The 26,720-nt window shown below is 43.3% G+C and overlaps 1 protein-coding gene across 3 annotated transcripts in view; it reads right to left on the bottom strand.

Annotated features, from left to right (window-relative positions):
• Window positions 1-9,317: 9,317 nt before the first annotated feature.
• The window catches only part of LOC139347735 (A-kinase anchor protein 7-like), a 40,323-nt gene continuing 22,920 nt past the window's right edge, over window positions 9,318-26,720 (bottom strand). For all 3 annotated transcript variants that reach the window (XM_070987493.1, XM_070987491.1, XM_070987492.1), the window contains one exon: window positions 9,318-13,050. In XM_070987493.1, coding sequence (XP_070843594.1) covers window positions 12,827-13,050 — 224 coding nt within the window. In that variant the 3' untranslated portion in view covers window positions 9,318-12,826. The remainder of the gene's footprint in view (window positions 13,051-26,720) is intronic.

Genomic DNA, 26,720 nt, shown 5'->3' with positions numbered 1-26,720 from the left:
CTTGCTGCACGGCTAACTGAGCTAACTAGCTAATGGCAGCTACAGTAAGGAGCATATGAGCAGCAACTAGCGGTTACTCTGGGGATATGCTGCCCCCTGTTTGTTTGGAGTGACCCTCAACAGGTGGTCAATTCTTACACATCGTAGCTTTAATCATCACACTGGACACACACATGCACACACTCCGCTAAGCAGACATTAAAAGTGAGTTAAAGGTGTTTTATTCTCAGTGCTTAGTCAGGGCTCATTCAGGTGAGTGCTGGTGACTAATTACTGTGACTGTGAACCATTTTCAATTCACTTTGAAGGAACCCCACCTGCTCAGCAGCATGTGTGCATGCATGCGTGCGTGCGTGCGTGCGTGCGTGCGTGCGTGCGTGTGTGTGTGTGTGTGTGTGTGTGGCCAGATGGTGTGACGATGAAGGGAGTGGACAACATCGCCACCTTCATCACTGATAGTTAAATGAGGAGAAAACAACATCTTCACTGTACTGCTGCCAGGTGAGTTTTTGAGGTTGAAAGCCGCCCAAGGACTAATTTTGAGTCATAGAAATAAATAACATGACTGTGATGAAATTGCGATTATGTGGCAGAATGTGCAGAGCGCCACGACAAAGACAGACATGCAGATTAAAAAAAGCAGCACAATGTGACCAAATCCCCTATCCGCTCTGTCCTGAGGGTCTTTTCCTCGTTGGCGCTGAGCCAGCCTCTGACCAAAACAAAGCTTGACACATATTCCACAGCCTGAGTGCTTTGTGTGTGTGTGTGTGTGTGTGTGTGTGTGTGTGTGTGTGTGTGTGTGTGTGTGTGTGTGTGTGTGTGTGTGTGTGTGTGTGTGTGTGTGTGTGTGTGTGTGTGTGTTTGTGAAAGAGAGAGAGAGAGAGAGAGAGAGAGAGGCAGCCTGGATGAGGGTAAACACTTTGTGGATGCACTCTGCCCATTTCCTCTGCAGTGTCAACAGTCTGACAGCAGCTGATATTTGCTGATACTTGATGTGGGTGTGTATGCGTATCTTTGTGTGTGTGTGTGTGTGTTGCGTGGGTGGGAATGTTTGGTCACATTTGCAAGTGTGTGTCTCGCTAATAGGGACAAAATCTTCAAGCAGTTTTTCTAAATCTTCTAAAAAAAAGTTCTGGTGGCAGTGACTTTTCCGTGACTGAGGGTCAGCAGGGCGAGGAAGGATTATTATTTCAGACACTTTCATGGCTGCATAGAGTGAAGGACAATTTACAGGATGCATTTACACAAAGAACAGAAGCCCAGGCGTCTGCTCATTCACACATGTAATAGGCACGCATGGACACGTCTGGTCAGTAACAACACACACACACACACACACACACACACACACACACACACACACACACAGGATAATTTCAGAGCAATTTGCTGTTGTCGTTTAGCTGCAGTGTAAACTGCAGCGCTTATTAACACAGAGTCAACATGAATCTCAGTTTGAGGCTGGAAGGATGAAGAGGGGGCCGACAGATGCACAGTCATTGAAAGAGGACATGACGCACAAGTGAACCAGCAATAAATCCTCTGCTTCCCCTTCTTGTGTCACCATCTTCCCGTTTCTAATGATGCCGTGCATCGCATAAAGCCACGACGACCACACACATGACAATCGAATCCCAGGCTCAGAACACACTGGCAGTTTTACATCAATTATAAATCAATAACCTTACAGCTACTTCACAGTGAACGTGCATCCTTGCAACTGTTTTGTCATTGCTACGTTATCAGGACTTGTTGATGTAGTTTGTTTCCAAACCATATGTTGGTGTATTCAGCGCTCGTAGGAAGTTTGCGGTTTGTTTAATTGGTTTCTTGGTTGCTCACACCTGAATTTGAATATCGGATGAGCACCTTGAAGTTTCAAGTGTCTGCAAGTTGATCCTAATGTTGTGCCTGAATTGAAACATAAGGTTGCCCTGAAGGTAGAAAATCAATTGAGTGATGCTCAATTTGTAGTTAATGTGCTAAAACAAAGCCTTCATTATGGGCCTTTAATCTGCTCTTGTGGCTCAAGGAGAAACCACATGGAGTCTGGTTTTCAGTGTGTTAGCATGCACACTAATTATTAGATCTAAACTTCACAGAGGGCTGCATGGTGGACCAGCAGGTAGTGCGCGTGCCTCACAGCAAGAAGGTTGCCGGTTCGATCCCTGGGTCAGGCGGGGCCTTTCTGCGTGATGTTTGCATGTTCTTCCCGTGCATGCGTGGGTTCTCTCCAGGTACTCCGGCTTCCTCCCACAGACCAAAAACATGCTCATTAGGTTAATTGATGACTCTAAATTGTCCGTAGGTGTGAGTGTGAATGTTTGTTTGTCCTTGCATGTGGCCCTGCAATCGGCTGGCGACCGGTTCAGGGTGTACCCCGCCTCTCGCCCATTGTAGCTGGGATAGGCTCCAGCCCCCCGCAACCCCGAAAGGGATAGGCGGTATAGATAATGGATGGATGGATGGAACTTCACAGAGGAAATATACACACTCAGAAATTAATTAGAAAAAGGCCCAGATGTTAATTGTAACTTAAGTTCATTTAGCTTTAAAGCGCACTCAGGCAAGTATTTAATTCCAGCTGCTGCATAAGTACCTTAAAACGTCCTCTGCTTTCAAGAATATAAACAATAATAAGATTTCAGTCCTGGTGGAGTCCATGTTTACTGATAACAGCAGCAAGAGTGTTTAATAAAACCAGATACCGACTGTTTGAAATGACTCAAATATGCAACAGAAGAGGCAAATCATTAATCTGTTTCCAGTGGAGCCAAACAAAGCATGTTAATGGAACCATTGTTTCAGTAAGACGACCTTAAAGGACAGGCCACACAGTTATCTGATGATTAGAAATAAGGAGAAAGACCAGTCTGGTTTCCCTTCACTCCACGATGTCTCATAAAGGTACACAAGGTACTTTTTAGCATCTGTATGAGACGCACCGGCCTTTCCACTAATTCCACTTTAATGCCATCTCTGGTAATATTAGACGCTCGTAGTGACCGCTGCAAATTCATACATGCATCATTTCCTGTGAATTCCTTCCTCCCTGAAAGGCAGACTCCGCCACTAACAGAATACTAATTTATAGAGGCGACCCTCAGTGTCTGTTGCAGGCGATAAATATAAAATAAAGGGCTCTGAAAGTGAAATTCTTCAGGATGGTAGATTGAAGGAGTTGGGAAACTTATCGGTGCAAACTGATCTGCTTAATATCCTGCCGGGTGAAGGAAGAAAATCCACTCATTCAGCTGCAGCCGCACAGAACTGCCACATTTATTCAAGCACAGAAAACAAATAACCGTCACACATTTCTCAGCACACAAAGAAACTCGCTTCACTCAAATGGACTGTTAGTGCCGATCAGGTCCTGCGAGAGCCTCACAAAGAGTTTCCTCAGATGAATAAAAAAACATTCAGCCAAAACCTCCTCCTCCAGTGTTACACTGCCATCAATAAGAGCATCCTCGCGTCCTCTCAAACACTAACAACAGACAAAAAGCCGACACCGACCCCCCCCCCCACTCCTTTATTCGCCCAGCAAAAACATCTATTACTGGATGGAAACGCAGTTCATTAAAATGAGCGCTGCCTGTGAGCACCCACATGTATGCACTTTGAATCACGGCTGTGCCATGCTTAATTTATTGTGTTTATATGTGTGACGGCTGCTGGTGTGTATGATGTGTTGGTTCGCTGAGTGCCTGCTGATGGTAAGGCTGGACTGAGAGAAAATTGCACCAGCTGTGTCTGTCATATGATGGTATAAGCCTGACATTTACCTATTTTAATGCCAGGCCCACAACCCAACACCAGCACTATTTTGCAAGGGTGCTGTCGCTGCATCCTGGGCTTAGAGCCCCCAAGACCACTATGAGACTGGTTATCACAAAATCTCACCTTCAATTTTTAACGTCTGAATGCATCGTAGGTGCTAAGTTGCATTTTAACAACAGATGCTCCACAGTCTGACAGACCAAACCACCACTGTTGCGACAGGAAAACCAGAAAGAGTGAATCAAGCCAGTCAGAAAACTCAGATAGTAAAAAAAAAATATGGTTGGAGCTGACACACTCTCCTTTTTTGGCTTCTTCAGCCGTTGCTTCCTTCACTAAGTACCCAAAACATTCCTTAAAGCATGAATTAGAAACCATGAATCAGTGCTTGTGTTTTAGTCCCACCTGTCAGCAGGTGTTTAGCACGGCAAATTAAAAGAAAATGTCTTTTGAGGTCATGTAGAAGGTGTTATTTCGGTTTGTAAGTCCATTGTTTACAAGTCCGTGCGGTGCGTGAGGTGACAGAGTAGTTTAACGCAGCTGCAGGCTGTGGCTGTAATTGTTCCACTCTAAAACACCCTGTCTGTAGTAACATTTGTCATACGCACAAAGGACAGCACAGTGGAAAATACTTCATTCCAAGTAAATGTTCTGAATTTAAAATGAAAGCTCAGTAAAAGTATACAAATATTATGGTATATTATGGCTAAGCTGGAGCTAAGTCTGATACCTCATATAAGCTAATGTAGGAAGTATGCTTATTTTAGTAAAATGAGAGGATCGATACCACTCTCATGTTTGTAGAGCACCATCACCCTGAGCAGTTCCTGCAGTTACAGACCCACAGTTTAAAGGTACAGACACACAGAATCCAGTGAGGATGCACCTGAACGCACCAGAGCACTGACAGCTCCGGCTGGAGGCTGAAGTAAGTGTGAGCTGGGCGGTGCTTGGTTTTGGCGGCCATGTCACCAACATTTTCACACTTATTTGCAGAAAGTTGAGGACAAGTCGCAATTATGCAAATTGATAATTGTACTTTTAATGTTAGCGTTCTGATAAGCCCAAATTAATGTTATTGAGCTAATGTTAGCACGGGCTCTGCAAGTTCATGATATTGTGTTTGTATGCTAAATATGTAGCGAGAGCTGGTAGCCGTTAGCTAGGTAAGCTTTAGCATAAAGTCTGGAAATGAGGGTAAACTTGCAGCACCTCCAGCACGAGTGATTATTTATTGTTTTTACATTTCTGCTGGTGTAGCATACTGGCTAAACAAAAGAGAGACATGTTCATTATTACAAGGTGGATTTAAGACAGGTTGCAGTCTTTATGTTAATCTAACCCAATAATCTATGAACTAACTATGGATGTAGCTATAAATAAACGTGTGAAAATAACTTATTACTCAGATAAATGACTTTAAATACTGTACATAACTCCAAAAATCCCAGTGCCATTCATTTTCTAATTATTGTATTGTATCACTGGAGTAGCTAAACACACATTTCTCCAGTAGAAAATAATGTGGGTCGCTCCTGGCAGTAAAAGAGGGAGCTATAATTGTAACAGAGACAGAGAGCATCATTCTTTCTAATAGATGCTGTGTATCTGTATGTGGGTGAGCGGAGGGGGGGTTAGCTTGTTCATATTCCAGTCATGTTTGAGTCACCTTGCAGGCGAGGCTCTTCACCACAAAGACTAGCTCTCCCTCCCCCTCCCTCTGCCTGCCCTCTAACTTCAAATTATTATTGTGATAATTGCCAGCTTTCAGCCTGCAGCCTCACGCATGCATGCATGCGTGTATGAGTGTGTTGTGTAGATTTGGCACTTACAGGACAAAAGCATTTGAGATCCATGAGTTGATAAGTATAGTAAGCTGGCCAGACACACATATGCAGGATAAAGAGACTGCTAACTCATGCTATTTTTCAAACACACTCTTTATCTCAACACAAACACACATACTCTCACACATTCTCACAAATACATGTGTTCAGTTAGGCAGATGGTGCCATGAGCTGAGATTAAAATAGAAAGAGAAAAGAGGGTAAAAAGGAAAAAAAAAGAGAGGAGGATATTTTGTCTTTCAGAGCAAAAGCAGAGAACAACCCTGTGGGCTTCAAAGAGTGTGCATACACACAGACACACACACACCAACACGCATACACAGTGCACAGCACATCAGAGGCACATGGTCGTATATGGGCGCTGGCCAAGTTTTGTAACATTCTTGCATTTTGCTTTTCATTGTTTTCTACTAAAAATGCCAAAAAAGTTTAAAATAATCACATTATTTGGGCCCTAATGGAGGCTAATCATCTGTGCACTCACCCCAAAACGAGCAGTCTGTCTGCTCTCAGTGAATGTGTTTTTCAGTTAAAGTTGTTCTGTCGGCTGCCATGTGAGTGTCGACTTAGAGCAAACAAACAAATATTAAATACAGAAATAAAATAAATAACTGGTATAAAGCTATAAAAGCTATAAAATAGAAATAAGTTCTTGTGCTCTCTGAGTTTCAGATTTAAAGTATGAGCCACGCCCCAAAACCCTGCTTTCTGCACTTCCCACAATGCAACTCAAAAGCATCTTACTATAATACAGTGACCTTAATAAACTGATCCTAATGGGTAAAAGGAAATTGGTGGAGAGGCCTTTTAATTGTACTCTGACTTCCTCACTTGAGATGATTTTCACTCTCTAACCAGCTCATTGTTTCGCGTTTGAGGCTCTTATGACAAAATATTCAGGTTTAAATGGACAGTAAACACCTGAAATATTGAGCTTTAATAAACACTTGAGTATTCTTATTCACAGTTTTCTCTCTGACGGAGAGGCGTTATCATGGGCTTCATGAATATTCAGCACAAGTCACGTTAATGTTAATTTATGATGAGACACAGCAGGTATAAAGGGCAAACCACTCGCATCAGATGCACTAATTGGATGTTTTTTGGAGCGATGAATTCATATTTTAGAGCAAAGCAGCTGCAGCGTCAACCTTAAAACTGCCAACCCACAAAGTCATTTCAAACTGTATGACACAAACCGACTTATCAGCCCAGAAAACATTTTTATAGAGTCGGGAAAATGTCTCCTTTCTCCATTAGTCTGCTATTGATCATCTACTTGGGCTAAATTCCCAGATTATGATCTCCAATATCTAATCATTTCTTGGCCTGAGGTCTATCAGCCCTCTAAGATGAAACTGATGAATTTAAAACCTCCTTAGCAAATGTATTAAATCTACATCAAACGCAGACATTCCGACTAGATGATGCCAGAATTTTTAAAGTTGCAGAAACCCTGACCTCCCGAGCGGAGCGTAGTCTTTGAGATGAAATCTGACGTAATATTTACACTTGAAATCTAAAATCTGCAAACCACCATGGGACATGAACGCAGCAGAATAAGAGAGCAGATTCCAAGAGGACAAGCGTCAGATCTTTTCAATCAAGCTGGAAAGGTGATTAAATATTTGCCCTCTGTCCATCCCTCTGGCTCATCTGCAGTTCAATCATGATGCCTTTCACAGTCACAGTCGGCAGGCTGTTCATTATCCAGTCCTGATGAATCCCACAGAATCTGCGGCCATCACGACTGAACATCACACACAGGTCAGCCCGGGACTGAATCACAGCATCAGCTGTGCCGCATTACTTTACGTGCTTCAGAAGATTCTCACATTATGAGGGAAGCTGTGAAATAAAAGAGCTGGCAGCAATTCACATTGGTAACACCCTGATGACCCCGTCTCACGCTGACTTGTTCTTCAGTTATTTAAAGGGGATCGTCATATTGGGAGGAAGGCTGGAGGAAAGATAGAAAAACTGTGCCCTCTGCTTATATTACTTATCGTTTCAGTCTCAGTGCTGCTGGTGCAACAGGTATGACGAGGCCGCCTTCGTCACTTCTGCTTCCTTAATGTCAGCAGAGGGAAGAGGAAGGTCATTTTTTTGTTTGTCAGATATCTCATTACGCTGAATGTCGATGAAAGCGGCTCCAGGTTTGCTGCTTGCCTGAAGCTCTGCATCATTTCTATCCTTTGCTTTAAATCTTTAGGTGTGAAACAGCTCAAGGATCTAAGAAAAAAAGAAGCAAAAACCCACTCATCCTCTCATTTATCCCTCAACAGAGCGTCATTCACTATGTCTGTGGACTGCTGTCCTGAAGCTTCCAGTTTGGCCATCTTGGTTTTTTGGAGCCGGTGGTGACCATATTTGGACAAGATGGTGGAGCTGGGGAGGTATGCCTCTATCCTGATTGGTCAATCACAAGGTAGCCACACCCTAAAACATACCCTACCCATATTATTTTTTTGTTCATATGTAATTTGTGATATTAGGGTGTAACCTTTAGTTGCTGCAGTATGTGGTCTTTGCCTGCAGACGACACCGTGCACCACGATCATTAACCCACCTCCTCACAGCAGCGATGCTCTCTGTATGGGGACCTTCATATGACCGTTTTACCCACAGGGCAACTAGTCTGCAACTTTTTTTTCTGTCACAAGACGAGGTCACGGGACTATATGTACCAGTAAGTTTAAAAACGTGTAGTTTGTCCCACCCTAACATGTGCTAAGATGATAGGAGAGGGAGGGAGGTGTCAATCAAGGACAGTCTAATCAGACAAAGTGTGTAAAAATACCTTGAGACAGGTGAGTTACCTGTAACCTACTACAACAGCACACATGGTGAATTCTGTCCGGTCAGTCTGCAGCTCTGAGCAACAGATGTACTAGTTTCATGATGTTAAGCTAACACTGATCTACTGACTTCCTGCATGTCTTTCACATTAAAAGGTGAAACATGTAGGAAGTGTGTGAGGTTGCGTTAAGCAATCACAAATAAAAGACCGTTAAAAATAAAGGCTGAGTTCTGTCTTCCACTGCTGCAAATAATATTTGAGAATTTATAGTAATAGATTAGCAAAAGGGAGATGTCAATCAAGCAGTCTGTACATAAAAAGGGCAAAATAAGGGGTGAAGTCCTGTAAGGCATGTACCATTTGGCAATCATGCAAAGACACTGAAAAGCATGATAATGCACATGTTTCTGTTTAAGGAGGTGCAGTGAGTTTTCCTTTCCTCAGAATCACGATAAAAGCCCTCAGTAAAAATGAATTGTCTGGATGCTCTTTATTTGAGGAGTTTTGTGATAAAACAGGATATTCAGGCTCTCTCTGGCCTTGCATTTAAGTGCTGTACATTGTGGCAAAGTGATGTTAGGCCTCCTCTTTTTTTGCTTATAAAACAGCTCATTTTTGAGTTTTTCAAAGTACTACCTGGTAAATTTACTGCCTCTTTCCCACCAAAATGGAAATGACATTAAAAAAAAAAGCTCCCATAAAAACCCTGATGAAGAAAAACTTCTGAAGAAGCCCCGTAATACTGCGTTAGAAGAGAGTAGAGTGACCTTGAATTAAGTCTGTCTTGGTGAAAACATACTGTAGGTATGCTACACGCATACACAATGTGCAAACCACTGTTGTTATACATGTACACACACTTAAATCAGCAGAACGAGAGAAGGATATTGGTTTTTCATATCCTGTTTTATTGTTCAAATATGGCAGGAGACAATATATACAACACAGTACAAACAACACACTCACACAGTCAGACAGACACACGGACAAACAGAAAAGACAAATTTGTACAGATGTTCAACACACATACAGCTCCAGGTTGCCATGATTGATAAGAGACAAGAATTTCTCTGGGGAACCATTGATCAAACAAGCATCCTACAGTCACACACACACACGCACACAGATGAACAGAGTAACGATACAGGCCAATAGGACAACTTGTGTATTAAAGGGGATTTTTAAGGAGATTAAGGATCCGGTGACAATAAAAGATCAAAACGAAAGCATTCAAAGTCCACCTTAAGACAGAATTCACCTTTGTTATTGACGTTTCAATGAGCCCACAGTGACAGGACTTAAGTGGATTTCACAGAGATGAAAGCACATTTTCCAGCTCGTACCTGTTCATGCTGGAGGGAAATAAATGTGAGCTGGGAAACAGGCTCTGCTTCTCTGCGTTCACACATTTACCACCAAACAGAAAAGACAGGAACTGTGTTTCACGGTGGACAATTTTAACATTGAACTCAAGAGTGCAACTCTTTAGCCACAGGTCGACATTTAAGAGACTTTGGCAAATCTTACAGCAAAATGAGCCTTCATCACCCCTATTGGCTAAAAATGTTACATATGAATCGTCACCTTGAAGGTTCTATATACGACATTCACTGCCACTACATGTCGCAGTACGGGTGCCTCGGCCACACCTCCCCCCTCAGGATAAACAGCCGTTATATCGCTCGCCTCAAAGCCACCAGACTCCATTTACAAAATCAGTAATTTTACCTTGCAGATCATTGGAAAACACGCTTCATTCAAACTCAAGAGAAGCAAAATAAAACTAAATAAAAACATCTTGGTTTGTCCAAAAATGACTAACTCTGTAAATTCAGGGATTATTTGAACTTCTGGGATCAAAAAATAAATTTATCTTCACCCTCACTTCTCGCCTGCAGCAGCGAGCAGCAGAGGTGCCGACCTTCACCTCACGAACATCCAGAGAGGATGAACAGAACAGAAAGAACCGCAGTCTCTGCTGAATGCTGAGATCAGTCACAGGCTGAACTGAACACAAACACAGCTTCTGCTCTGCTGCTGCTCGCTAGCTTGCGGCTAATGTGCGGTAAGATATTCTGGCTGTTTGGGACCAATAAGCAAAATAAATGTTTCGGTGATCAAAGTCACGCGAGTAACAATCTGCTTTCAGTCTGAATCTCGTTATAAAGGTGGAAAGGGCCAACAGTTTCACAGGGAGGGACTCATGTGCTAACGTGCGTGCAGCCGGACCGTCGACTAACACAAAGAGCAGAGAAGCCACCATTACTCCACTACATCCACGTGTTTGCTGCTATATTAATGGTCAAAATCTCATATATAGAACCTTTAAGCACTTACAGAAAAACTGAAAAATCCCATTAATTTGTTTCAGTGACTTAAGGCCACTTTGAACAGAGGTGATTTGATTTAACAGCGTATACTGTATTTACCTGCTCCTTAAAAAGTGAAATCAAAGACAATCAAATAACACATTTGTAATTTTGTGCTTTTTTCACCTTTGAATGTAAACTGAAATCTCCTTCTCTCGTTTCAAAATGAAATCTTCATGTTTGCACATGAAATGCATTTCAGGGAAGCCAACTATTCTTCTGTAACTGCGAAGCATTATAAATAAAAGTTAAAAAGGATAAAATAACAGAGTATACCTTCATCATAGCTGTATCATCATCATCCTGCTGTCAGTCAAAAGCCTCATCTCCAGGGAGTCAAGCTTAAAAAAAAAAAGAGACAATCTCCCTCAGTTTCACATTGACACCTGTGTGTTTCTGGATTTCGTGAGCCGTGGAGTCAAGTGCAGAGCATGAAAGGCCGATTTCATTTTCAAGTTTAACAGAAAAAGATGGATGGAAGACACTGAAATCATGAGCCGGAGTGGGTGTCAGCTGACAGCAGCGATTGTCTGAGTTAGCCTCCCCGGCTTCAGCATCTGAGTAACTGCTCCTACATGTGCAGAAGCTCCGCAGATCAGCCTAAAATTCCACATAAAGACTGAGCCTCAAGCAGCTGTGCTGCTGCTTCGGACTCATTTCACAGAAACAAACTGACAAAGAAAACATATTGACGTTAATATGAGGTCAGGCGGGAAGCTGAGTTATGAAAGCCTGGGTCTAATAACAACATAAAAATTAGATTTTGAGTTTTCATTGAGACAAGCGCTCAGGTCATCAATGGTGGTTTTGTGAAGTAAAAATGCATTCTCGGCAACTTGTAGTGTATCGTAGGAGTGTTATTTTATTTTTAGCAGCCTCAGCTAAATATCTCCATTGTAAGGTTAGAGCCATTAACTGCAGATAGGGACAGCAGTGTCAAAAGCCTTGGGTTTGGAAAAGCTGCAATCGCTTAGTTTATGTTTGAAATTCAGAGCTTAGAGCTGCATTTATCTCAAACTGGTGATTGTCTCAGTGCTGCCTCGACGCGACACACTTGGTTAATACAACAGTAGTATATAATACGTAAAGCACAGCTGGGGCCAGATCACTTTCTCGAAACGACTTAAAGACAAAAAAGCAGTTTGGTGTCTCATGTAAAAAGTGAAATGAAATCAATTAAAGAAGATCATTTCCTGAAACTGAACTGAAAGTGCTTTGGGCCCAGACTCGCTGTACAGACACACACACACATACAAAAAAACCTTGCACAAAGTCCAACTTGCTGTATTTCACACTTAAGTTTGAAGAATCCAATCACAACTCAGACCCTGTCAGTCAAACCAGCTCTCTTCAAATCCTCTGCAGCCACAAAGATGAGCAGACGAGTGATCTTTTATCCATGAAGACAGCACTAATTTTCCAAGAGAAACAAATGCTAAAAGAAAACTAAATGTTTTCTTCACCTGAAACAATGAAGTTAAGGAGAAAGAAGGAAAATGAGGATATTGAATCCCATTTTAAGGGCAGGTGATGGTGACTATAAAACATGATCTATCTTATTCTAAAAGGGCAGTTTGTGAGTGACAGGTTAAGGTGGACCTTGCGTGTGCTCATGTGTCTCTAGAGGAGTGCTTCACATGTGTTTTCTGGGCTTGACGTGCAAACACAGACCCACAGCTGAGTGACGGTTGATATCCTTGCTGTTCAGACGCAGGACACCAGAGTTAGTGAGTTAACGAACAGGCTTAACTAGCTGGCCTGTTGGGACAGTCACAGCACTGAACTCAAGCTACATTATCTATTAAACTAGCATTGTGTCAAGCTAGGTCAGTTGGGCAGGTAGCTAGCATGACTGGCTAGCCGTTCTGATTGGCTAGCTGGGTTAGCTCGTCAGCGAACTGGGCCGACTGGTTGGCTGGTTCAGGCTTTGTGCCCAGGGCTTACTGACTCTTCTCCTGGTTAGCTAGACCTGGCTGATGTCTTCTGGGCTGCTGGTTTTTCAGTGTCTGGCCCTCAGTCCAATGATGTCACTTCCTGTTGTCTGTAGTGGCGTTAGCTTTAGCTGTGTCCGTCTTTGTTGCGGTTTCCTCAGTGTTTCCGGGGGGCTGCGCTGCCGTGACATTCGGCCCACCCCCATTTTGAAGTGTTTCTTGTTTGTATTGTTGCAAGGCGCGATTGACAGCATCCTCCACCAATCGCCTGCTGACCCTCAACAGCTCTGCCTCATCCGGCTCAGATCGGCGACGCCCACCTGGGTACAACAAGCACAACAAAAGCATTTTATATACAAACTTTCTATGCTTGATTCTTTTAGGTCAAAACGCTGACATGTTAACAGCCGTTAACACTGATATGGCTAACGTGTTAGCTAACAGTCGCAGGTCGTTTGGAGATCTGTTTTTGGTCTCCACCACCTTCTGGGGAATATACGTGGCTCTTTAGCTGCTAAATGCTCCACTATGTTCACCATATAGTTGCTAAATGTGTCTGTCTGCCGTTTGTTGCTGGACAAGTAGTGAAAACTTGGTTTATCTGAGCTTTTCTGCTCAAAAGAGCTGCCTGCTGCAGCTGAAAACAATGCCCATGAGAGCAGTGAGCATGAAGCAAAACAATAAAGCTGAGGGCAGTAAAAATCCCAAAAAATAAGCTTGTGTAGTGGCATTTTAAGTCATAAACCACAACGAATCTGATTGTAACTCTGAGCCTGCTGCAGTGTTTGGGTGTCTTTTCACATGACACTGGGGCTGATTTCAGTCTTATTGCAGTATGTTCAACATGAAAGCAGAAGATAATGATCAATCTGACAATAACAAATGAGTCTGCACACACTCATCACAGACCGAATCCGGCAACAATAGATTGGATGCGGCGACGATAGATAAGATGTGGCAGAGACAGTAACAGAACAGATGAGGTGAACAGCCAAGACTCGGCTCTTCCATGCATGCATTTGAAATTCATTCTCCGTCCTGGAGTGACTGAAAAGAGAATGAATGTAACGAGCAATGCTCTTTACCGTGCTGCTGGGTCTGCTTTTGCTAGACAAAATGGCAGACTAAAAGACAGTGAGACAGGAGAGGACTAAGGCAGACATAAAGCCAGTTAGAAAAAAAACGAAGACAGGGAGAAGGTCAATAATTCATGTAGAAAGACAGTTAGGCAGGCAGGCTGTAAGATACACAGCCTACACACTAAGCCATTCAGAAAGAGAGTAATAGAAAATCACTCAACCGTCCACAAAGATCCATCGACACAAAGACTGCTGCAGAGGTTCAAAAACACACTATATGCACTTCAACATTTGATTACCGAGGCCAAGAGTAAAATCCACAAGCTAATCTTCCATATCACACAATCCCACTGGGCCCATAGGCTTGTTTGTATTTGACAGCAGAGTGGTGCTCTATTATTCATCGCATAAAGAGACAGTAGGAGTGAGACGTTGAACGAGGGTGATAGCGGTTTCGGGTCAGGCTTGTATCCATAAAGCGCGATGTATTTTGTATATTATTAAAGCTGGCGAGTTTTTTCTTTTTTTTTTACCACAATGTTTTTATGAGCGGGTCCCAGTTTAGTTTCACACTGTTCACTGGATCTACAGGTGAGAGCAACACGCCAAGAACAAAGCAATGCATGTAAACCTGAATGGGTGAAACAACACAACGTGTTTTGGTGAGTAACACTGAATATAAACTCCGCAGGGCACCTTTAAACTCTTTAACCAGGACTTATTAAATATGACACAGTGCAGCCCAGCGCTGGTTTACTCTGTTTATGTATTAATACTGGTGAGTTGCGACTGTAAGCCACTGCGAGGTATGAATACAATGAGGTGCACAAGTGCCCTGCAGGGATCTCAGTCGATGACGACTTCCTACAGAAGTGTCAGTCGCTGATGATCGATTGCTCGCACATCCATGCTGAGGACATTTTATATCCCCCCCAGGTGTTCTGCTGGGGTGAGCTCGACTACACATGCCACTGGAATTGACTGCAGCCTCTGTCACATGCATGTCACCGCTGCATATCATGACCAGCGGGACTGTTGATACATGCGTCATGCATCCATGGATTTGTTATTTATGCCAAATATCCAGCCTGCTAACAGGCTGCCAAACAGAAACCAGGCTTCACCAGAACAGCCGGCATATGCACCCTTCTCACTCAGCCAATTACACTCCAACCTGTAATCATATCAGCCTCTCTGTCTTGTTTGTTTTTTCTAAATGGATCTGAACCTAACATGATGTTCTGTTCTCGTACATCTAACTGTTTTATTGAGTTGTGCTTTCTGAGAAGCTCTGCTGCCGCTGTACTCAGATGCTACTTGACTACCTGCGGCCTGTCTGTTAGTTTGAGTGACTCACACCTCTGACCGCTGTTTGATGAGGTATTTTTGCCCTCAGGACTGCGGCGGGCTGAATTTATTCCACATCCACCTCTCTGAGTAAACAGTACACGCAAGTATGTGGAACTCCTGGGATGTTGGCCATTTCTCATTAAGATGAGTCACCTGAAACTGGCACTTCCGGCACTAACACATAATTTCATTTAAATGGTGTCCACATATACAGCTGGTATTAACATGAATCTGGATAATGACATCCAATCTAATCCTTTGTATTATGGCTGGCATTAACCTGCCGTTCACATGATCTTCAATCTGCCTGCATTATACTCCTGTCATTATGCAGATTGTCTCAGGGGGGCTTGTGGACTTTGTGCGTCTCAGGTAAAGTGAAGCAAAGAGATGCATGGGCGTTGTTCATTTTAAATCGCTTGTTGCGAGGGAAGACTTTCTAGCCGCTGCTACTATTTGCGGGTTTTGCAGGGCACCTGAAGCTATCAGGAAGAGGCGGAGTTAGGTAAAAATGCCAGGTGGATATTTTCCTTAAGAATGTGGTCACGCTGTCCACGCTGCATTTACATCTGGCTAAGATATGATCACGATGCAGAGCCCAACCTCCTCCAGATGTGGTCTGGATCTGATCACGATGTGTTCCATGTGCACGTACACCTGCATTAAATTGCGCTTTTCCTTATCAAGAGAGGACATTCGGCAACAGATTATAGGTAAATAGGATCTACTTGACCATCCTGAGGGGGCCCTGCATGCACAGCCACAGACCTCTGCAATTAAAGAACTGCAGGCGGGGACGTGGACCCAGCATGGGCCTCTCACAAACTGACAAATGCTGGTTGTGCAGACTGCATGCTGCTCATTATTTATGATGCTGGTCTGTGGAACCAACTGTTGTATCAGCTGGTGATCACACAAAACAATTTGCTTTTATCTAGGTAAGGCGATTTTGATCGCAGTGATGTTGTTTTATCAGCTTTCCAACGGGTGATAATCTGAAGGGCCACTAAAGCACAGCAGAAATATTTCAAACAAACATCATAATGCACGCTGCTTGAACTGCGGCGTCTCTTTGCTCCGTTCCTGTGAATGCCGTCAAGGTACATGCAGCCTACGTTTCAAAGTAAACACACTGTAGTGAACACAGGTTCGATCATGTGAACAGTTCCATTTGTCCGCACCGCAGACTGAAGCGTCTGAGTGCAGTGGGAGCTCCCATAAGGATGAGAGCGCAGCAGTATGTACACATGCTGAACCCATTACACATCGAACAGCTGCTGGAGGCCTCAACCCTGTTTGCATGGTTTAAACTTTATTTACACAGAACTCAGTGTGTGGTGGAGGAAGTAATTACAGCACAGGCGGAGAAAATCCGTGTATTTGATCGGCGACTGAAGGACGCCATTCGAGACTGCCTTGCTCAAAGAAACTACAGCAGCGAGGTGGGGGGAAGGCCATTACACGCAGGCAGTGCGGTTAATGGATGGTCTCCTTAATCACTGGCTGTCTCATCCAGACCAGTTTGCTTTCGCTTGGATCATTTAGGTTAACTGAAGTTCAACGGATGAGGGAAGTCAAGTGATTTTAGATGAGAAATCTATCATTTGTTGGCAGGTTCTAAAATACTACTACTGAGTAACTCTTCAGCTGCGATGAAATTACCTGAACATGAGTAAAAACATGATTATTCATAGAATCTGGAAAGATTTCGCATGCTCCAGGTGAAAAAGACATCTAGATTACGTGATCTTTTGTAACCCAGAGGTTGCTGAAAGGAATCATTAATCATGTCGAAATTCGACTGTTCTGAGGGATTACACATCAGAGTGTAATCTTCCTCTGACTGTAGACATATGGAGCGGCTTCTGAACCAAATCTGCAACACAAGCGCAAACATCAAATATTAAATAAAGGCACACACATAAAAAAAAGAGACGCTGCTGTCTCGTGGATTTCATACAGTCATGAAGAAGTACAGTACATAAAAGCCTTTTTGTCTGTTAACACAAGGGAGATGCTTCTGGAGCTAGACAGCAGTGATTTTAAAGATTAACTCTGGACCCCTGGGCTGCATGAAGACTGGAGGGGACGCACAAATATTCTGAAGAAGCACCAACGAAAGTGTAGAAATCAGGGCCCAGGTCTCAGAAAACGAGCAAAAATTACTCCACAAGTCTGAAAATAAATCAGCTGAGGCAGCACTTTAGAAAATGAACTGCTGGAGGACTTTAAGACGGGAAGACGAACGTCATATACGAGGACTAAATCCCTCACTTCGTGTCCTTTCATCAGCTCGTAAACTCGGGCCGACAGAAAACAGACTCTGGCTCGTCAAAGGTCTGCTCTCTGTCTGCGTCTTTTTAAAGAGGTCTGTGTTTGTGAGAGGGAGTTTTTACCTGCCTATTCAGTCTTGATGAATGATGGCAGTAAAGCTTCCCTCTGCGCGCGCACACACACACACACACTAACAGAGACACAGATAAGCCTTTCGTTCTCTGGATAAACTGCAGCAACAAGGCTGACACATCCCAGTCTCACACACACATTCAACATTATCTCACACACACGTTCTCAAAGCTTATATCCTCCCACCATTTCTGTGGCTCTGCATCCAACCTCTTTCTGTCTTTACTTTTCCAAACCCCTCTCTCGCTCTCTCTTTATCTAAAACCCTTTTTTTCCACTCTCTCTCTCTATCTACTTTTTCTTGCTGGCAGTGTTGTCATGGTGACAGGATGAGAACCAGACAGGCACTTCAACTTTTAAGAACACAGGAGGTTGTACTGACTTCCATCGCTTTTTTTTTGTTGGCAGACTTCACTCTCTTGTCTCTAAGTGTCCTCTTCTTTCACATCTGTTTGACTTTATCTTCTCGCTCAGCCTCTTTGTCTCTTTCTCTGTGTCTGACTTGCCTTCTTCTTTGCCTCGCTGCCTTTCTGCTTCAGGCTCATCTTTGCCTTACTGTTGTGACCTATTGTCAAATATTGCTTTTATTCTCCCTCTCTATGCGCTGACATGTTTTTTTCATCGAAAAAGTTGTAAAAAAAAAAAAAGGCAAAAGAGCAAAAAACACTGGAACAAATGTCACGAGCAAGCTGAAAACCCCCAGCATTAAAATTAATACGCAGGTGGGAGATTTGAATGAATAACTAAGATTTAAAGCTTCATTCACACCTTCATCTTCATCAGTCTTGGCCTCTTTCACTGTGCTGTTAATTCATACACAGCCAGACTGAACCTCATTGCCCATATGCTGCAAGCAAAGCCAATCAGTCAATTCTAGTTAAACCTGCAGTGGAAATGAGATTAGTCCAGGATATGCTGTCTTCTGTCCAACAGTGCGACCATGCCAGGTTGTGTCTTCACTGTCTGAAATGTTTTAGCCATCATCGCAGCGTGGTTGTCTGGTCTACTACTCTGGTCCAGACTGAAATATCTCAAGTAGGGTCGCAACTAATCAGCTGATTATTTCCTCGATTTATCAATAAGGCATTTGGTCTTTAAAGCATCGGAAAGAATTGTTTTTAAGAATCTGTGGTGTCTTCAAATTTGCTAAACTAAGATTTTTAACATGGTCATCATGATACCTCGTAAAAGTCGCAATGATAGCAATGTCATTGTGAGCATGTTAGCATGCTGACACTAGCAGTGAAGTGCTTAAGTACAGCCTCAGAGACGATAGCGTCGTTGTACACTCTTAGTCTTGTTTATATTTTCAGTAGCGTTGAAACAGTAATCAGCTAATAATTTGCCCTAATTCTAATAAATTCTTTGACCATGGTTCACTATGTCCAAATGTTAGCACTGTCATTGTGAGCATGTTAGCATTTAGCTCAACACACCAGAGCTGCTACCTTGTCAACATGTCATTTTCTCCTTCCACTTTGTTTCTCTTTCACGCCTCTGCTTCCTCTGTCTGTCCAGGGTTTGTCATCGCTCAGACGAGCAAGAAGGTTGAAGGGTTGTTGGTGTACAGATGCTGTGTTTGGGACTATGACTGTACCGTCGGCAAGCTGGGAGTCTGCACAATGTCAAGTGACAACTACTGTGTGACTGCTGTGTTTTGATTTCATCCCTGGCCTCGCCGCTCTGCTCTGCTTTACTTGGCACTGCTCTCTTCTCCTGGCCTCTGCTCTGCTGTGATTTATTTTGTGCCGTGTAAGAACCTTTTAACACCAATACTTCAAACTCCCTTAAACGTGTCTTTATCTTGTTCTTTAGCAACTCCATTCCTTCCAAATAACAAATGCAGTCCACTTCCTGGATGGATCAATGTTGACATTCTGCTGAAGCCTGCCAAAATTTTCAGCCAGCACTTTCTAATGTCCAGTTCCAGCTGAGGGTTTGTACACAAGCACTTCACATCTTCGTGCAGTATTGAAAGGGCCCATAATAATCCCATTAAAGACCTGAGTCAAATTCACTGGATACAGCAGCCTAACTGATTATGTTTACATCCAGGCTAATAATCTGCTGCTATGACTAATTTCTTCTTACTTCAAATGAACTGATTCCCTGAAAGCTTCAGCAGGCAGAAAATTAATGCAGCATATCTGGTAGGGAGAGGCGATAAAGCATAAGAGAGAGCAATGAGGGGATGAAGACGAGGAGGAGGAGGAGGAGGAGGAGAAGCCGATGAAAAAGGGGGAGAAAGAGAAGGAGGGGGAAGACAACAGTACAGTATGTGATGCGAGGAAGAGGAGGGCGTGTTTGCGCAACATGAAAACCTCCTAAAGCGAGGGGCAGAAAAATGAGAAGGAACATGGAGAGGAAAAAAATGAGGGAGAGAGCAAGGATTGAGGAGGGAGAGGAGGAACAGACACTGAAGATGTGAAAGATGAGGACAGCAGGGCTATATGAAAGCTGGGGGGTACAGAGAACTGATGGTGGAGCAGTTTCCTGAGGAAATACCAGAGTCCGTCTCAGAGATACTGCAGCCCAGTTCCACACATGGAAATTCACTGTATGCTGGAGAGCTCGTATGCATGTTACAGACCGAGTAAGGATCAGCATGAGGTTGAGGAGCAACCTCATGAACTGAACTGGAGAATGGCTGTTCGAGGGCCCACTGTCCTTATCAAATAACCTTTGAGCAAGGCACTAAAACAATAACTGCACTGAACTCTATTAATGTGTATAGAAAATACTTACAAAAAACACTAAGCATTAGCACAAAGGTGATGTATTATCTGATGGTGTACTTTTGTACATTCTGCAAAAACAGTGAATTGATTTGCAGGCTAACATTTGCTGATAAGCACAAGAAGAAGCACGGCTGAGGCTAATGTCTTTAGTTCTGCAAGAATTCTGGCATAAACCAAAGTTTTGGACAAATAAAAAATTGACCTGGTGCTAGATGTACCGTCAGGGGATCATCAAAGTTATTATGATGCATCCTGGAGGGCACGTGGCAGACTGACTGAGCAACATTTCCCTCCCTGGAGCCACACTGTTACCATGAATAGCTAAAAAAGATAGTTCCAGCATTGCTTCTTTTTAAAAACTGTGGCACAGCATCTCCTCACATTTGGCTCAGAGGTCTGACAGTGGACGCTGACATTAAAGCAGAGCAGCTGGACAGATGTGCACGCGGCTCGACCGTAGATCAAATAAACAGCCCAGCCTTTCTAGTGCAAAAGGACAATAGGCTAAAAAACATACTACGCTTTGATTTAACATCTTTTGTTCCTCTAGTCTGGTGTCACGGCACAAAGAATCACAACCTAGGCTGTTAGCTAACTTACAAAAGCACCACACGGCATGACTTGGCTCTATCAGCTCAGCACAGCCCCACTGTGACTAAATGTGATATGGTGAGCTTTCTGTAGGGGGTTCATTTCTTTATCATTTCAGAGAATCAAAGGAACACAAGGAATCACATGCCTCTCCCTCAAAGCATCGCCCCTGTGTCCACGCCTCGTCTTAGACACCAAACTGGCTTATTCTTATTACTTAAATACATAAATGCTACCTGCTGCAGCTTTACAGAGAACACTGGCTGCGTCTGGCTTCATTCTGAAACATGTCGAGCTGTGATCCAGTCAGACTTTGGTACAATCACACACTGAGGAGACACAGCACTGAAGAAGTGAACTTATTGACTGAACCTTAAGAAAAGCAGACACTGAACTTCTTCACATAACAAAACCTCTGTCCTCATTCCCCCTGGCCAAGCGTCGGGGCATGTGTGGCGTAATTGAAGCCCAGCTGTGCCTCCGTCCTCTGTGTCAGGACCTGACTTGGGGGCGAAAGCAGTCAGTCGCCATTCGGCTTCGGCTTTTTCTGCTCGGCGACCCAAGTTCGCCGAGCTTAGGTCGGCTGTCAGACTCGCACTTATACAGACGAATGCAGACCTCTGGAATTTTACAGCATGAACAAAGAATGTGAATATTTTAGTGTTTCGACATTCCTCAGGAAAAGAGACCGGGCAGGAGAGTGAAAAAGCTGGCAGAGAAGACTGAATGGAGGGGGGGGAAAGGATGAATTAAGCTGTGCTGCATGCATCTCTTCCCCTTGCCTCCTCCTCCCTGTTCTGTTCTCATCTCTCTCCCCCTCTTCCTCACATGTGGTCTCTGCTGCCTTCGCCAGCACTTCCCTTTCTTTGTGCGGCGCTCTCTCGCTTCCGCGAGAGTTTTTGTGAAGCTCTCACAAATACCAACACGTGACTGAATTTTTTAAACAGCTTTCATTGAGTAATGCCACGGTTGCGCAAACCTTGACTAGCTAAAAGGAAAACGTTGTGACCAAGGTCATTTCTGCTCTGTGCCACACTGTTAATGCAGGTGAACATCTCACGCGGTGGCCGACCAGCCGAGCCACCCTTCATCCAGGCTAATTCCCGGCCCACTGTGCCACTCTGCGAGGGGCAGAGCTGCCTTCATCTGACTGCTTTCACGGGGGGAAAACACATCACAGTCAGAGTGTGAACAAAGGCTAAGCACAAACCGACGCTATGAAAGGAGTGGTGCTGTTTGAGTGTGCATTGAGCAACATGGCACACCGTCCACGTGCATGAACACAAAACTACTTCCAAATAAAATGTTTAAAATCTGCTCAGCAGACTTTGAACCTGCTGGCTGGGAAAACACGAGGAGAGTTTAACAATACAAGAGAGGTAGCATAAACAATCAAGACCTCTCAAAGAGCAGCGGCGAGGGAGGGAGAAGACTACTTCTCATTACGGCTCGATTTATGACCGGAATAATTATAATGTATTATGTCCTGTTTGTCTCCTTTTTTTTGTCTGGTAATTGGGAGGAAATCTCAAAGTGCTCAATAGATTTCAAGTAAATTTCAACTGATTAGACTTTGATGCAGATCACAACCCACTGTGGTAATTTATAAAGCGCTTGTGCTTTTCCAAATGACTGCTAACGACGAGCCAATCAACAGAAAATCAATCAGCGGCAGTTTTTAAATGGAGTCATCGTTAGAGCCTTTTGATCAAACAAAAATTGTTGCTCCAGTGTGAACATTTGCTGCTTTCATTTGTTGCTCAGATATTCCAACGAACACCTTCCCAAACACCGATCCCACAACCGGCAGCCAATCTTCAACTCGTTTGGCATATTTTTATTATTTGGATACTAAAAAATATTGCTCTGGTTTTTGATATTCTGTACCAGTTTCCTATAAACGGCCAGCAAGTTTTTTGCCTGACAATGAAGTTAACTCAATTTACAGTAGATTATTATATCCTGTTACATGTAGTGCAAAATTAGGAGACGCGACAGCAATGCGATGAATGCAAATGGCCATAACCTTTTCAAGTTCACCCTCACAGCTTTTCTTGATGCTATAGTTGCAAATATCTCTTAAAATGATCAGTTAAATGTGTTTTATACAAGGACATGCATTCTGGCGGCATTTGCATTTGTGTGTGTGCAAACAAGTACTTGCTTGTGTGTGAGTGTATGTTTTTCACCTGCAGTGACTGCAGACACAACTGTGTGACACCTTGTCATATTGGTCATGGTTGAACTCTCTCTCACACACAAGCATACACACACACACACACACTCACACACACACACACGTCTTGCTGTGCTCACGAGGGTGACTGTCATCACATCACAGGGGTAGCATCTGACCTACACACACTCCTCCTCTTTGTCCGCCTCCTTCTCCTCTCCTCGCCTCCCCCTTTGTCTCAATATCACCATTCCTCTTTAAGCCCATTCCCTCCTTTCCCCCTCATTAGTCTTCATTCCCTGCATCTCCCCCCCCCCCCTTCTCCCTCCATCTCTCTCCCATCAGAAGTAGGGCACAGTGGCTCGACTGTTTATAGCAATGCAGCTGCAAGCAGGGAGAGGGAGGGACACATGGGGGAAAACACAGGAGGGAGGAAGAGAAAAACAGAGGAGCAGGAAGAAAAGAGTGCACACAGTGCACGTGTGTGGAGCCAGCCCAGTTTAATATATCGGTTTTTACCAGTACAGTACTACATAAGAGCACACATGCACCCACATGCACCATCATTTTCTTTTTTCCAGAATTGCCATTCAGCTGGTGTCAGTGTCTTCATTTACAGTATGACAGCATCATCTTATATACACCAACACGCACTGTCCAGGCCACAAATCAGTGCATCATTTTATTAACTTGCACCCCTGTTTAATCATTAATCCAAGCAACACGTTAGCAGCAGTGATAGTATGAACATACTCTACTTTCCTAACTTCAATTAACAGAAAAATGAGAAGAAAACTACTCTCCTACATTTTCCTGGTAGTTGCACCGGTGATTGTTTTGTTGGTCTAAGCATCTAAATAAGATCAATTTCAATTTCTTGCACTAGAATGAAAACTGGAACAAGCAAGTAACTAATTCAATTTACTCCCCCGAGCATCACAGGGAAATCACTGAATTCTAGCTGTATCGACTGAAGCCTTCCTTCGCTCCATAGCTAATCTATACCACACTAAAAAAAACAGCTGCAGCAGCCAAAATGTCAGTATGATACACTAATAACAGGATCAGTAGCTTGTAACTGACATTTTTAAATTGCTCAAATTTATGCTTATGGATGTGAAAACAATCTTCTCTAAAGAGAGCGTGTATCGTTTTTACGATAATATCAGAGTAGGAAGTAATAACAGAGTACGAAGACTAGTTCTACTACAACAACATGTGCTGGCACCAAAACTGAATCGTACACTGACCCAAAACCCAAATTAACCTTCGCTACAGCGTCTACAGAACAATGAGAGAGAAATCGCTGCTTAAAGCTGTAATCAAACCACAAGCTGCATCAGTAATTGTCCTCCAGAGCTCATTTCATTTCGTGCAGTTTCCACCATCGCTTATGGAAAATCTGTCTTTACTTTGCTCGTTTATTCATCCATTTTAATCTGCCTTCATAACTGACCGCTGCTGTGTTGTGTGTTAGACAACATCAAACAACACGGATCAAAAAAAAAGGTTGTGCTTGTAGAGATGTGGAGATATCTGGCTTATCCGTGCCATATGCTCATGTACAAAAGGAAGGTGGTGATAACCCTCCGGGAGCTGTTTATAAGTCATTTCTCACATTCATCCATTGACAGAGGAAATGTTTCACTGTGTTCACCTCAAACTGTGGTTATTAAGCCTTCGTATGAGCATGATTTTTGTCACATCACGACTAGTTTGGAAGCCAATCATAGTCCAAGTGTGGTGTGAAAACTTGAAATCTCCTGGGCACATACACTGAGAGTGGACTTTTGTGTGAGGCAGGAGATATTTAATGTCGAGTAATAACGTTTTTTTAAATGAAATATGTCATAGATTCTGGATTTTCCAATGACACAGAGATGGAAAGATATAATTTTAAAAAGTGTTCACATTTGTCTGATACTGGTATCGGTGCCTGGAATTTAGCACCAGTACCCAACAGTATCTTTGTCCAGTTCCCCTTTCCAACCTGTCCCTACAGCCTCCTGCCTGCCAGTCTGGTACCAGGGCATAGCATAAGAATGTGGACGTGACCTCCTTCTCAGAATCGAACCCCTAATTTCCACTGAGGACGTAACGACTGCGTTCTGTCCACAACACGTATGACGGAGCTTATCTCTGCCCTTCCATTCAATGAGTGCAATTCCACCGGGTGTGTAGCGTCTCCATTTCGCTGGCGTCCCAGAAACTTATCTACGCTCTGCTCAGCACAGAACACGCACCGAGTCTATTTCTGACACATGACACATCAATCTGTAGAGACTCCAGTAAATTTTCAAAATAAAACACCCCGTGCAGACTCCTGATCGTAAATCAACAATAAACGCAATTAAAACAGACAAAAAAAGAAACCCCGGACCCTTCTTACCCACAGCAGACGCACAAAAATCAAGGGAAAATGACCGCTCTGCTTCTAAAATGCGAATGGTGGGGCTTGAAAATGTGTGTAGGACAGAGCAAATGCGTGTTACATACATAATGTGATGGGTACACGCCCAGTGGAAATCCCAGATTAGAATGGTAGTGGTTGAGAGTTGGCTAACACTAGTAAAAATGCTAAGCTAACATCAACCACGATGGTGAAAATGTAGTGTAGTGTCACTCTGCCTCTGTCTGTCTCTATACTCTTGGTCTCTCATCCAGATGCGCCTTCAGGTACCAAAGTTCAATAACAAACCTTAATTATACTGTTAATCAGACAGTTACAATACATCAACATGCACAACACTAAGAACAGAAAGTTAGCGTGCAACTTCCCTTCTTCTGTTCTCTATTAATCACTTTCTTCAAAGATGGATGATTTAAAGGTGTCTTGTGGAGTTTCTGACCACTAGAGGTGCTATGGAGCAATAATTTCATGAACGAATCACAGTTTTGTTTGGACTGCATGTACATGTACAACCTATCACCGGTTTCATGCTACTCTGCTGATCGACAGTTGTTGCCAGTTATGCGCAAATAAGTGTGCGATGCATCAACCAAGGCAGTGAGGAAGAAAACTGCAAGCCGGTAAACATGGATGGAAAAAATGAATGGCTTAAAATGTCCCAAAAAAAGTGGCATGCATAAGGAAATGCATTCACCAGGGTTTTTGAACAATCTCAAAGATACACATTATGTTTAGTGAGAGACTCCGAAGAGCAGCTGAAGTTTTTAAATGTCTGGAGGTAAATCAAATCCAATCCGTAAAGGTTGAAGAACACACTTTAAATTTAGTATTGACTGCTGACATTTGCAGTAGGAGGACTGCAAGGAGGCTCATCAGTAACTATGAGCAAGGCAACTATTTAATCTTGCGGTAAAAGCTCATAAATCATAAGCTAGATAGAGCCACTGAGCGACGAGAGATTAATTACACAGCTGAAATACGGCTGTCACCCTACAAATATACACAACACAAGGCTGCACACGAAAAGAACTGCACGTTCACACTCTCTCACAAATATTCACTGCCCATCTCTAGGTCACAGATGACCATGGATGCAGACTGCTGACACACACACACACGCACGCACACACACACACACACACACACACACACACACACACACAGTGTACAGTATATTCCTACACTACATGCATGCAGTCGCTCCCTATGCACAGCACAGAGGATTATATCAATCCAATTG

The sequence above is a fragment of the Chaetodon trifascialis genome, chromosome 19, assembly GCF_039877785.1.
Source record: "Chaetodon trifascialis isolate fChaTrf1 chromosome 19, fChaTrf1.hap1, whole genome shotgun sequence".
In the NCBI taxonomy this organism is placed as follows: Eukaryota; Metazoa; Chordata; class Actinopteri; order Chaetodontiformes; family Chaetodontidae; genus Chaetodon; species Chaetodon trifascialis.
Note: the sequence above shows the minus strand (reverse complement) of the source record. Positions and strands in the feature narration are given on the sequence as shown.